The following is a 14,528-nucleotide window of genomic DNA, read 5'->3' as shown; positions in this document are numbered from 1 at the left end:
ATATTGTTAAGAGCAGTGTCAAGCCATACCCACTCACTCCTTCATTTGATTTCCCACATTGGTTAATCGTGGGAAACTCATTTCTTGCTGATATTGCTGGAATATTGCTAAGAACAGTTTCAAGCCATACTCACTCACTCCTTCATTTGATTTCCCACATTGGTTAATTGTGGGAAACTCATTTCTTGCTGATGTTGCTGGAATATTGCTAAGAACAGTTTCAAGCCATACTCACTCACTCCTTCATTTGATTTCCCACATTGGTTAATTGTGGGAAACTCATTTCTTGCTGATATTGCTGGAATATTGCTAAGAACAGTTTCAAGCCATACTCACTCACTCCTTCATTTGATTTCCCACATTGGTTAATTGTGGGAAACTCATTTCTTGCTGATATTGCTGGAATATTGCTAAGAACAGTTTCAAGCCATACTCACTCACTCCTTCATTTGATTTCCCACATTGGTTAATTGTGGGAAACTCATTTCTTGCTGATGTTGCTGGAATATTGCTAAGAACAGTTTCAAGCCATACTCACTCACTCCTTCATTTGATTTCCCACATTGGTTAATTGTGGGAAACTCATTTCTTGCTGATGTTGCTGGAATATTGCTAAGAACAGTTTCAAGCCATACTCACTCACTCCTTCATTTGATTTCCCACATTGGTTAATTGTGGGAAACTCATTTCTTGCTGATATTGCTGGAATATTGCTAAGAACAGTTTCAAGCCATACTCACTTACTCCTTCATTTGATTTCCCACATTGGTTAATTGTGGGAAACTCATTTCTTGCTGATGTTGCTGGAATATTGCTAAGAACAGTTTCAAGCCATACTCACTCACTCCTTCATTTGATTTCCCACATTGGTTAATTGTGGGAAACTCATTTCTTGCTGATATTGCTGGAATATTGCTAAGAACAGTTTCAAGTCATACTCACTCACTGCTTCATTTGATTTCCCACATTGGTTAATTGAGGGAAACTCATTTCTTGCTGATATTGCTGGAATATTGCTAAGAACAGTGTAAAGTCACAAACAAAAGTCAGTCTGGAACAAGAGTTATCTCTCATGACTCTGCAGTACGATGTCCATTAACTATTTCTGAATTTGACTTTTAATTTGTCATGTCAACTAAAACTGTGTTCTTGTCTGCTTCAGGTTCCTGGGTAGAGAAGCCATGTCCAGCTGGCACCTACAGTAACGTGACTGGCGCTGTCAACAACTACGACTGCCACGACTGTGACCCCGGCTACTACTGCTCTACCGCTGCTGGTGGCGCCCCCACAGGGCCCTGCGAGGGAGGATTCTTCTGCACTGGTCAAGCTACCAATTCCCGCCAACATGTGTCCCAGCCAGGTGAGATTGACGGCTAAAATTGTGTTGCATGATTGTGGTACAAGTCCACTTGGTATCAATTTGATATGGTGTTATGTTATGAATGTTATTGCTGGAGTTCTGGAATGTAATAGGTATATAAATAAATTGTAAGTGATTCCATGGCAGTGTTGATTGCTAACTGAGCAAATGTGGTTGTTTCCATACCCTCCCCCCACAAAAAATAAGAAGGCCACACCCACTAATGGACTACTGTTTTCTGACTGGCTGACAATAGAATGGGACTTGATTACACTAAGCATCGAGGTAAAGCAGACTTTACTCATAACATAACTGGGTTCACGAGTGGCCCAGTCGTCTAAGGTGCCGCGATTGGCTGTGGAGAGTTGCATCCCTTGGGCACGCCAGAAACCTATGATTGTGGTTTCGAATCCCGGTTCGCCCCGATTATGTTTCTAGGTTTGTCAGCACCATACCAGAGCTCGTGGGTTTCACCGAAGTGGTAAACGTCTGAGACCTGCATCACTTCAGGCTTTCCTCCCACATTAAGCTGATACGCCGTGATATAACTGGAATACTATTAAAAGCAGCGTTAAACTCACCCACCCACCCACCTTACATAGCCAGACACAGCAATAACAGGTACAATAATGCCATGATGACAATTTGTAGGGTACTACTCCCTGAACGGCTCAGTGGCGCAGACCGAGTGCCCCCTGGGGACGTACCAGGACAAGAATGCGTCAGCATCCTGCATGGTGTGTGACCCTGGCTTCTACTGCCCCGAGAAGAAGATGACAGAACAGTACCCCTGCCCTGCTGGCAAGTACTGCGGCAACGGCAGCATCGTGCCCCTCGACTGTCCCCCAGGATACTTCTCCAATGCGTAAGTTACTGACTGTCCTGAATGTGATTAATTATTAACTTTCCTGACATACCTGGACTAACCATGAAGTTATGTGTTTGCATTCATCTTTAAGATATTTCTGCAAGAAAAGACAGCATTGTCATTTTGTGTTCATATACTACTCAAAAGAAGTTAAAGAACATCCACATTTGGAAGGCTGTGTGTAGTAATACACACCAGCCATGACAGATTTACTGTAGTCATGTGAACAAATTGGTTGTTCTTTAACTTCTTTTGAGTAGTATATATTTGGTAGCCAAATTTACTATATCTCTTTTTTCTCTTCATTTTTGATTTCTCATTTTTCTTTTCATTTTTAATTTCTAAAAGGCAGAAAACAAGAATCCTTGTGCAATTTTTGGATCTAGGAATAATTGACAATTTGGCATGATAGAAAAAAAGAATAGAAATAAAATGAACAAATAATTGCCATTTATATTCATAAGCTTGTCCACTAAATTTTTAGAAGTACTAAAATCAACTTCTATTTTGTGTTATTTAAGCAACTGACACTCACAGTTTTATGCCAAATAAATAGAAATAATTCAAATCCACAAGTCCATTTTGAATCTGTAAACAATAAAATAAAAGTATTGCTTCAGGTTAACTGGGCTGCTTATGTTTACATTTCTAACCTACTCTGAGTCACTTCCTCAGTAGCCTAGCTATATACAGATGCCTAGCTCATCCACAAAGTAAGATACGAACTATTGTTCCAGAACTCACCAGGACAGTATCGACGACTGCATCATCTGCCCCCGCGGCTACTACTGTCAGGACAGAGGTGCCACGGCGCCACAAGGGAAGTGCCTCGCTGGTCATATCTGCTTTGAAGGTGCCCTGGATGATGACCCGGTGTATAATAACGACACATCAGGCAACAAGACGCTCATCTTGTGGGGGGACACCTGTGAAGCTGGGTACTACTGCACAGAGGGCGTGGCCTTCATGATCCCCTGTCCCCGGGGCACATACAACCCTGACCGCCAGGGCCGGTCGGAGGAACAAGCCTGTAAACCGTGTGACCCTGGGAAGTACTGCAATGGATCTGCCCTCATTGAACCTACAGGTTTGTAATATTCATGTTGATAGACAGTTGTGGAAGGCGGCACTTTCTTATTCATGTCTGATGCATGTTATATTTGTACAGCATCAAAAAGTCAGTTCATTGTACAGCGATGGTGTTACTGTTAGAAATCAAGATTGCTGTTCCACTATCTACTGTACCACAATGTAATGAATACGACCTGGCTTTTCCACTTCAATGCAATGTGCACCACGGTTATACACGACAGTGAGTGCACTAAAGTCACTATGGCCTACAAATGATCTGAGTCGCATGAGTTTTTTGTGCAGTTGTCTCTTTTTTTGTGTCAAGACGCACAGATATTGGTTAGATTTTCATATGCCCTAAATATGATTCTTGGTGTGTTGGCATGGGGGTTTCACCAAGTCATTACAATATCACTTTGGATATTCCTCCCATTTATACCCCCATTATTCAATTGTTTGCTGACCATAAACTGGTATTGTAGGTGTACCAATATGGCATTAATACACCATTATTCCATTATCTGGAGATCCATGTACTCCATGTACTGGTAGTGTAGGTATACCAATATGGCATATATACCCCATTATTCCATTATTTGCAGGACCATGTACTGGTACTGTAGGTATACCAATATGGATTTTGTAACTCATTCCATTATTTGGATGTCCATGTCCTGGAACTGTAGGTATACCAATATTGCATTTATACCCCATTATTCCATTTGCAGGACCATGTACTGGTTGTGGGATAGATACCAATATTGCATTTATACCCCATTATTCCATTGTTTGCAGGATCATGTAGCGCTGGATACTATTGTACTGGTGGCTCATGGATTCCTGATCCCATCAACTCCAGCGTCTCCAACGACACCGGCGCCATCTGCCCAATGCATCACATCTGTCTGGAGGGGACAGACCAGCCCAAGCAGTGCCCCATTGGCTTCTATGCTAACAACACAGGCCTCTCTGTGTGTGAGCTGTGTCTGGCTGGGTTCATCTGCTTGCCAGGGGAAGCTCCACGAGTCTGTCCACAAGGTAGGCCTGTAACTGCCAAAATGTTTACATGCCCTCCTTTTTTATTTCAGTTCCAGAATTTGGAGAGATGATTTGAAATTCTGTTTTAATCATCACCATGCTACATTGCTTACTGATTTAATGCCCTTCAGTTGGTCATTTCGTAAATTTTGTTACAACTTTGTTGTAAGTGGGTTAATATTAGTGTTAGTATTTTTCATATAGGTAATGCCTTTTTAGCCATAATAGAATCTAGATTTAAAAATATGCTTACAACAAATGACATTGTGTGTAAAGTGTTAACCCGGACAGAACTGTTGTGTGAATCCAATGAATTTATCTGTATAAACGTAAGAAAGAGAAGGCAGTAATGTTTGTTTGGATAAACTGAGAAGTCAGAGAGAAGAGATTTTTATAGGAGAAATCTCCAGTCTAAAGGAATCTGGATTAGTGATATTCAATATTCATCTGTCAGATATTAATGACTGTATTCTGCTGTGTTGCAAGCACAGTCAGAGTTGCGTCCCTTGGTCACGCCAGAAACCCATGATTGTGGGTTTGAATCCCTGTTGGCCCTGTTTCTAGGTTTGTTAGCACCATACCTGCGCTCATGGGTTTCATCGAAGTGGTAAACTTCTGAGACCTCAGGCTTTCTTCCCACATCAAGCTGACACGCCGTAATATGACTGGAATACTGTTAAAAGTGGTGTGAAACCCATCTCACTCACTCACTGCTAGCCCAGTCAGGGTCATCCTCAGCAAATGGGTATCCAGAAGAGACACATATAGTGACCATGCCCATGATCTCTCTCCCTAGGTTTCTACTGTGTTGCCAGTACAGCCAGCATCCCCACCAAGCAGGGGACTCCGTGTCCGATCGGGACGTATGGGAAGGATGATGGTCTAGAGGCCGAAGCCAACTGTACACTGTGTGATGCCGGGCACTACTGTGCCTCAGAAGGTGTGTACAACTGTATTGCAGGCTTTTATCTTTGTTAAACAAGAGATTCAGAAGACCCCCTAATATGTAGGAGTTTCAAAGGATCAAGCTATGGCATATCAAACTTGGAACATGTTTATTTGTAGATATGACAGAATAAAGTCGTATTTATATCAATTAACTGAGTTTTAAGAGACTGACAACCTCTCATAAAATTAATTATTAAATTTGATTTGGAAATTCTGTGTGCACCCCTTTTGAAGCAGTTGTTTTTTCTGCTTCCAAACTATGGATTTGTGTGTACTGGACACATACTTATACACAGCATTGTCGTAAGAGGTGACTGACAGGATCGAGTGGTCAGGCCCACTGACTTGGTTGATGCATGTCATCGTATCCCAATTGCGAGGATCGATGCTGATAATGTTAATCACTTGAATGTCTGATCCAGACTTGATTATATACAAACCTCTGTCATGTAGCCTGTTAAACAACAAACAAACAAAATATATCATTCTCCTTGCATTATCCACTATGTTGAAGTAATAATGTTGCCTTTCATCAGCATATTTCTTCCAAGAAGCCATAGCTTCACTTTACATATTTACATGTTGTCTTACTTAGGGTTGACCAACGCTACTGGGATGATCACAGCTGGGTACTGGTCCATTATTGGGTCATCGACACCCACGCCAGAAGACACGGACAATGAGAACAGAGGGCGCTGTCCCAAAGGCTTTTACTGCCCAGAAGGAAGTATCTCCCCGACAGCGTGTCCTCGGGGAAGGCTTGGGTAATTACTCCGCTCTCGTATCAATATACAATACTGATTCATGTCAAAGTAGCAGGTGATGTGCAGCGAGTTTAATGTTGCTTTGAACAGCACTTCAGTTACAGCACAGCAGACCCAGCAGGTCTAGTAGATACAGCATCTGCCCAGAGAGCGGAAAGTTGGAAGGCCAATCCCATGGTTGTGTGATACAATAAAATGGTACCTTTTGTTACCTTGCCTGGCTCTCGAGGATAAAGCAAGGACTGGTTGGCTCAGAGTCAGTATACTGTGTCTGAGCGGGGTATTCCTTTGAAGACTGCACCATGGTGGCTCAGTGGGCTTGTTAAGGTGCTGACAAACCAAGGATCAAATACATGTTAAATTGAGTGTTGTGCCTGTTACAAGCCGACCCATGCAGTTAAGAGTTGACACAGCTGGGCCACCCATTCAACAGGAAAGTGCAAATGCACAATTGTTATGGGACCCCTGAAGATCCAGGGTAGAACAGAATAGCAACCCATGCTTGCCGAAAAGGTGACTATTCTTGTCAAATAAGGCGACTGAAGGGAATTGGGTAATCAGGTTTTCTGACTTGGTTGATGCTTGTCATTGTATCCCAAATGCATGGATCTATGCTCATGATGTAAATCACTGGATTGTCTGGTTCAGATTTGAGTATTTCCAGACCACCGTCATATAGCTGGAATATTGCTGAGTGCAGCATTTAACAACAAACAAACAAATAAACCATGAGTCATGGGTTATGAAACCCTGTGTTTTTAAGTAAGAAAAGCTGATTGTGAGACAACTATTATTTGCTATTTCCAGCAAGTACGCCAGGAAGACGAAGGAGGATGAGTGTGAGCTCTGTGACCCTGGTTTCTACTGCCCCTACTACAACATGACGGAGACGACGCTGGAGTGTAGCCCTGGCCACTACTGCAGCCTCGGGTCCCCAGAACCATCACCCATCAACCAGACCTACGGAGACATCTGTCCCTCCGGTGAGCAGATAATGACATTAATCTGATATCGATGGAGGTAGGGTAGCCTAGTGGTTGAAGCAGTTGCTTGTCGCAGCTAAAAAGACCAGGATCCCATTGCACAAAGCGATCTTAGCACTATGATTATCGTAAGTCTATGTTTTTAGTATAGGAGTTATGATCGTCTTAGTGTTAAGATTGCTTTGTGGAGCAGGGGCCCAAGGCCCCATTCCAAAAACTGATCTTAGCTCAAAGATGATTCCTATATTTTACATTGGCTTACAATCATCATAATGCTAAGATAGCTTTATGGAATTGGGGCCCTGTTATATTTTCATTCACAATATGTGAAGCCCATCCTTGATGTCCCTGGATATGAGAAAATGCTAAACCATACTCATCTATAGGTGTGGGCGGAATGTATTGGTAACCAGATTTGAGGCATCTCCTCACCAAAAATGTCCTCTTACTGAAATAATGTGCGACACTTACCAGACTTCAATTTATTTAGTTCTTCTTAACACTTGTTTGTTTTGTTCTTATAGCCTTAAATATTGAGTTTGAACATTGCCAGTAACAAAGGCAAAATTCAATTTGAAACAAATTGAGTTGTAGACTGTTCCTGTCAAAACACAGGTGAGGTCAAGTCATAAATCGCACTCAAACATAATCGCACTCCTTATAAGGATGACACATTGTTTGCCAGGATACAAGTGTCCATCTGGGTCGAGTGTCCCTACAGCATGTGATGCTGGAACCTACTCCAACGAGACTGGGCGTTTTATCTGCCTGGACTGCCCAGCTGGCTACTACTGCCCCGTCAACACCAGCGACCCCTTCCTGTGTCCCGAGGGCTACTGGTGTGGCCCTAAGTACAAGACAGCCTACCAGACACCCTGTCTGGCTGGAACCTACAACAACGCCACGGGGATGAGTGCCGCGTCACACTGCCTTGCCTGTCTGCCAGGGTAAGAGTTCACTCCCTTGTACAGCTCAACAAAATATATTCTTGCATACTAAACAGTGATATTCCAGTATCCTTGTGTGACAGTGAAATAAATGCCCTCTCTATAAACTGATATTACTTGCACAAGCAATGATGTCATTTATGCTGCTGTGGTATTATCAAACAATATTTCCATGAGCAACAAAAGACTAGGCTCACTAATTGCTATATAGCAGGGTTAACTCTGTGTGTAGCCTACAGGTTCTACTGTCCCAAACCATCTTATAGTTTGGTTACTGTGGAAGTTAACTGTGTATACCCAACAGGTTTTAAGGTGCCAAAAAATCACATAGATTGGTTACATTGGAGGATTAACTTATGTATACCACACAGGTTCTATGGTCCCAAACCATCTCATTGATTGGTTAAGTTTGTTTGTTTGTTTGTTGTTTAATGCCGCACTCAGCAATATTCCAGCTATATGGTGGCGGTCTGTAAATAAACGAGTCTGGACCAGACAATCCAGTGATTGGGATCGATGACATGTATCAACCAAGTCATCGAGTCTGACCACCCGATCCTGTTAGTCGCCTCTTACGACAAGTGATTGGTTAACTTGCAGGGTTAACTGTTTATACTCACAGGTTGTACAGTCCTAAACCATCTATACTCCACAGGGTTAACTGTATGTGTACCCCAGGTTAATTTTGTGTACACCCCACATGGTTAACTGCATGTATACTCGACATGGCTAACTGCATGAATACCACCCAGGGTTAACTGTGTATACCAGGGGTCCGGAAAAATTAAAATCCCAATCGGACATTTACATTTTTGCCACGCCCCCTTCAAACAGAGTGTTTTAGTACGACTTTTTACACACAAATTACAAGTTGTTACATATTCATAATATGATGAATTATGAATTGTTTCAATTTAAATTTTTTAATTCACCGGACAATTAATAACAAATAATATCATTTTAGATATATATGGAAAACATACGTTTGTTTCTGTTATAATAACGATCTGTCAACGTTGTGAACGGTCTAATTAATATTCATGAGTCTGCTCAAGTGTACGCGTTGTAACATTTGGATCGAGACTATTATCCCATATTTGGTTATCACGTGACCTCACGGGAAAAGTTGTTGTTTTTTAAACTAAAGATTATTTAAAAACAAGACAGATAAAATAATCATAAATCCTAAACTATCGTTGATGGCAGTAGTTATTTGAATACTTTTTCATCTGTACTTAATTATTGACCATAAAAAAATTTGATATCGATTGTCCGGGAAAGCAAAATGGCGGTCAATCAAGATTCAATATACAACTAGCTACTGAAAACAATAAAATCTGCAAATCCTCGTTGTATGTCAACCAAGTGAAAGTCGTTAGCCACGACTTACAAAATGATCATTCAGACTTTGAGGGTTTGGCAGATCCGCTCGACTGATCTGCATCGGTCGACTGGCTGTCGTCACGCTTTCGCTTCTTGACTGAGGTTACGTATCGTAGCATTGTGAGGATAATGAGGTACATCGATGATGCAAGGTATTTATGTACAGTTGTAAACACATTTTACTCAAATCAACAAGATGTTCTCAGTAATAAATCCTCAGTTAATCAGTGTCAACTCAGTTTATTGCCTATTACAGTGATTGACCGATTGGACTATCATTCTAGGTACGATGTATTTACAGCAATCAAAACAAACAAAGCTTGTCAGTGTAGATAATCTTCATTGTGTTACAACTGCAGACAGAAATTGCTCAGTCCCAACTGTTGATCATGTCCGGTCAAAATTTAAGAATGTCCGGACAGAAAAATTTAAATGTCCGGTAAGCAATATTTTAGACCGGACATTTGAGATTCCCAATCGGACATGTCCGGCGCATATGACGGTTTCCGGACCCCTGGTGTATACCCACAGGGTTTAAATGTGTATACCCCACAGGGTTAACTGTGTATACCCCACTGTGTTTATTTGTCTATACCCCACTGGGTTTAACTGTATACCCAACAGGGTTAACTGTGTATACCCACAGGGTTTAAATGTGTATACCCCACAGGGTTAACTGTGTATACCCCACTGTGTTTATTTGTCTATACCCCACTGGGTTTAACTGTATACCCAACAGGGTTAACTGTGTATACCCCACATGGTTTAACTGTGTATACCCCACATGGTTTAACTGTGAATACCCAACAGGGTTAACTGTGTATACCCACAGGGTTTAACTGTGTATACCCCACAGGGTTAACTGTGTATATCCCCACAGGGTTAACTGCATGTATACACCCCAAGGTAAACTCTATGTATACCCCACAGGGTTAACTGTGTGTATACTCCATATGGTTTACTGCATGTATACCCCCCAGGGTTAACTGCATGTTTACTCTACAGGGTTAACTGTATGTATATCCCACATGGTTAACTGCATGTATACCCCACAGGGATAACTGTATGTATACCCAACTTGGTTAGCTGCATGTATATGCCCTAGGGTTAACTGTATGTATACCCCACAGGTTCTACTGTGCCTCCCAGGGCCTGGCTGTGCCTACTGATGAGTGTGACCCGGGCTGGTACTGCACAGGTGGGGCCAAGTCTGCTCAGCCAACCACACTCGTGGAGGGTGGACAGTGCACCCAGGGGCACTTCTGTCCTCGAGGGAGCTCCCTCGAGATCCCCTGCACACCGGGGCTGTACTGTGACAATGTTGGTGAGTACAGGAACAACCACCAAAGATGTTTTTGTGGCAAAGGAGATTAACTGAGATTTTGTTTCAGTTATTATGTTGGTGAGTACCAGCTTTTAACAAAGATTGATATTCTCTGATAATCTCATTCTGAATTAAGTGTTATAGATATACAGGTAAGAGAAAAGCCCGCTTTCAAATCCTTTCCACAAAGGCCATGTGTTCAGTAGCAGGTACATTGGAGTCATTAAGTGGTGTTGAATCAATTCCCATGTGTGGGTCACTGTCTCAGAAAATTAAAAGCATTTATGATTGAACAGATATAGTTTTTTTGGTGTTTTATCAGCTTTGCAGGTGTTTAATCACCAGACAGCAGCAGAAAGCACAGGGCAAGCCAAGTATAAGGTTGTCCTGTAGTTTGAAGAACCTTGACTGGCAACAGGATGAGGTCAGTTGAAGTGTTCAAGTGTTGTACAATGTTTCTTACAGAGTTGTCTGCACCAACTGGCAACTGCAGTGAAGGCTACTACTGTTCCGGAGGTTCCTCAACACCCACGCCAGTCGGACAAAGCTATGGTGAGGTTTAGATCCAGTGTTGTGGCATCACTGGTCTCTTGTCGGGTACAGATTTGGTCTCTGTTACAACCCCTGAAAAACTGAACCACTTCTGATAATGAAGAGTGTATGGTTATCACCAGGAGAGAGGATGAAAGGAATGGAATTATTAACGTCAGTAAAGTTTTTCTTATCTGGAAGAAAAGTAAGGTAATGGACAAGAGCCCCTATCTGTGCTTTAAGTTGGGACCTGACTATCATTGTGTTTAAACTGGCATAAGATCCTCCTCACTAACTCGACATCCAAGTTAATAATCATTCCATCTTACCGTTTTCAAGACTGCCATAATGTTTTCAGGTGACCTATGTCCACTTGGTCAATTCTGCCATGATGGAAGCGCCAACGGCACATTCTGTCCTCCAGGAACATACCTGAACACAACAGGGTCACGGTCTGAGAGCGACTGTATCACATGTCTGCAAGGCTTCTACTGCGCAGGCTATGGCAATGTCGACGCAGACACGAAGTGTGACGCGGGTTACTACTGCCCCCCTGGCATGAACATCTCCAACCCTGCTGAGTACACATGCCCTCAAGGTTGGTCCTGCGTTCATTCTGTCAAGTTGCTTTGGAGACGTCTTAGACTGTATTATCTGGGCCCACTTGCGCAAAGCGATCTTAGCACTAAGATGATCATAACTCCCATACTTTAACATAGGCTTACAATAGTCTCTGCTCTAAGATGATCATAACTCCCATACTTTAACCTAGGCTTACAATAGTCGTAGTGCTAAGATGATCATAACTCCCATACTTTAACATTGGCTTACAATAATCTCAGCTCTAAGATGATTGTAACTCCCATACTTTAACATAGACTTACAAGAGTCGTAGTGCTAAGATGATCATAACTCCCATACTTTAACATAGACTTACAATAGTCGTAGTGCTAAGATGATCGTAACTCCCATACTTTAACATAGACTTACAATAGTCGTAGTGCTAAGATTGCTTTGTGCAAGTGGGCCCTGGAGCAGCTGCACATCGTTTCACTATTGGTGTTGGCATTTAGAGATTTAGGCAAGATGAAATTGTCCGAATGATCTGGGTGGCATGTTAGGTAGACCCAGTTGTCTAAAGACCTGCAATTAACATTGGCATCCCATAGGTGCCAGAAACCTATGATCAGGGGTGTGAATCCCAGTTTTAGGTCTGTCAACACCCATGCTCATTGTTTTCACCAAAGTTTAAATGTCTAAAACCTGGATCACTTCAGGCTTTCTTCATTCATCAAGTTGACATGCTGTGATAGAACTGAAATGTTCAAAATAATGTTAAACCAACAAAAATTTGTGTATTTTGAAGACTGAAATCTGTTGTGAATACGTGAAAGATGGTGAGATACAACTGTATTAAGGATGAATGTAGAGGGGATACCAGATCAGTGTTTTGTGATTATCTTGCTGTATGATTATGTGATTATCGAGGGCAGACGGCATCTACGCCAAACACTTGAATTGTGGGTAAATGTTGACTTACAACTTTGAGAAATGTATTGCGAACAAAAAGAATAAGACTAAGGCTTTTGAATGGAAGTGGCTCCCTCTATCACCTTATCTTAATTGAAGCTGCAGTATATCAAATATCAAAGAACAGATTTGCCTTTTAACAGCCTTATCAAAGTGTGTGCTCTTCTATGTTTCTCATATACCTGTGCTCCTTCTGGAAATAAAAACCATAAGATTGATAAAGAGAAGAAGCCAGTAGTTGCTCAATGAATATGAATAATCATATTTTCAAGACATATGGTAATCTAAATTATGTGAACTCTACTCTTTATAACAATGAACATGGGTTAAAAATATATATAGTATATTTTTAAAGTACTATTTATTGACCCCTTTTTTGACAATGTCCCCTTTTTCCTCAATTTGGTCTCTGTACAACTCCCTTCGGTGGAACATGTCTATATATGAACCGTGTCTCCCAGGTCACAACTGTCCCCTCGGCAGCCATGAGGCCGTGCGTTGTGTCAGCGGCACCTACCAGGACGAGGTCGGCCAAGGCCAGTGTAAACCATGCCCACAAGGATTCTTCTGTGACAACACCATGGACCCTGTTGTCCTCTACAACAACAGCTACTGTCCTATGGGTAAGATATGTAACTCAGATTGTATGCTTCCTGGCCTCTATCGATGTATTGTATATAGTAGCCTATACAGTTATGTAGTTGTCTATAAAGAGAGGGTTGACACAGATTTCAACTTACTTTTTTCAATGTGACATTTCGGCATAGGCTCTTTTACCAAAATCAAGCAATTGTCTTGAAACATGTCATCATTGAAGCGTATAAATGTGACTAAAGCAATCAAATGATCCATACATTCATAGGCATTTAGAGACTTTTTCATTATAGTATTGATACTTGCTTCCTCAGGGTACTTCTGTCCAGCGGAAACCAAGTATGCCGTGGAACATCCATGTCCAAAAGGGACATATAGCAACCGCACTGGGCTACAGGAACAGGCCGATTGTCTCCCCTGTCCAGGAGGCTATTACTGTGATATGCCTGCCCAGACCACCTTCACCAGCATCTGTGAGGCTGGGTGAGTTCCACTGGCAGATGCGTTGACATTCATCACCACTCGCCCCTTTTCGTTACCTGCAACAAGACTCGTCCCCTATCGACGGATGTTATATGAGAAAATATGACAAACCAATCAGAATGCGCGTATGATTTCAAGTTCTTTGTCAAAGAATCCCTCAGAAATAATTTTTGATTTTACATATGTCTTGCATCTAAAAATATACCAAAGACACACTTAAATGTGTTCAATCATACTGGATAATTCCGCATGTCCAGATGTGCTTTAAATTGCATCTGAAATATATATAATATATGGGGAAATATGTGTGAACCATTACACAACGAGTTGACAATTATTTTAGGTATGCCCGTTTGCACTAAGACGGAACCCAGTCGCAAAAATGGCCACGATAGAGGCACGAGTCGCTATTCGGCTTGTCCCGGAATAACACGAGTTGGTCACGAATGATGTGTTGAAAGAATAACCTGTTAGCTACAAGGAGTTACACATTATGTCATGAGTGTATTAATGAACTTCCTCAACATTAGCTTGGTACCTCCAACAGTACTCCAAAATAATTTATTACGATAACTTTTTTCTTCTTGGGGGAAATGTAATAAAATATGGCTTTCAAAATCACAAGTAGAGATATCTGCTCATAATAAAGTGTTTATGTGTCATGAACAATTGATGGTTGCAAATATTTGCAACAAATGGCTCCA

At 41.7% G+C, this 14,528-nt stretch overlaps 1 protein-coding gene across 1 annotated transcript in view; it reads left to right on the top strand.

Annotated features, from left to right (window-relative positions):
• LOC139465712 (uncharacterized) overlaps nucleotides 1-14,528 on the top strand; it is a 154,746-nt gene that overhangs the window by 51,414 nt on the left and 88,804 nt on the right. The window contains exons 28-40 of the mRNA XM_071247531.1: nucleotides 1,163-1,360; nucleotides 2,012-2,225; nucleotides 2,966-3,315; nucleotides 4,095-4,337; nucleotides 5,134-5,277; nucleotides 5,881-6,049; nucleotides 6,857-7,032; nucleotides 7,718-7,979; nucleotides 10,493-10,686; nucleotides 11,152-11,238; nucleotides 11,576-11,815; nucleotides 13,209-13,370; nucleotides 13,656-13,824. Of these exons, the coding sequence (XP_071103632.1) occupies nucleotides 1,163-1,360; nucleotides 2,012-2,225; nucleotides 2,966-3,315; nucleotides 4,095-4,337; nucleotides 5,134-5,277; nucleotides 5,881-6,049; nucleotides 6,857-7,032; nucleotides 7,718-7,979; nucleotides 10,493-10,686; nucleotides 11,152-11,238; nucleotides 11,576-11,815; nucleotides 13,209-13,370; nucleotides 13,656-13,824 (2,608 nt within the window). The remainder of the gene's footprint in view (nucleotides 1-1,162; nucleotides 1,361-2,011; nucleotides 2,226-2,965; nucleotides 3,316-4,094; nucleotides 4,338-5,133; nucleotides 5,278-5,880; nucleotides 6,050-6,856; nucleotides 7,033-7,717; nucleotides 7,980-10,492; nucleotides 10,687-11,151; nucleotides 11,239-11,575; nucleotides 11,816-13,208; nucleotides 13,371-13,655; nucleotides 13,825-14,528) is intronic.

This window comes from Haliotis cracherodii, unplaced genomic scaffold (genome assembly GCF_022045235.1).
Source record: "Haliotis cracherodii isolate W230 unplaced genomic scaffold, xgHalCrac1.p SCAF_18, whole genome shotgun sequence".
In the NCBI taxonomy this organism is placed as follows: Eukaryota; Metazoa; Mollusca; class Gastropoda; order Lepetellida; family Haliotidae; genus Haliotis; species Haliotis cracherodii.
The sequence above is the reverse complement of the archived record's forward strand: the minus strand, read 5'-3'. Positions and strand labels throughout refer to the sequence as shown.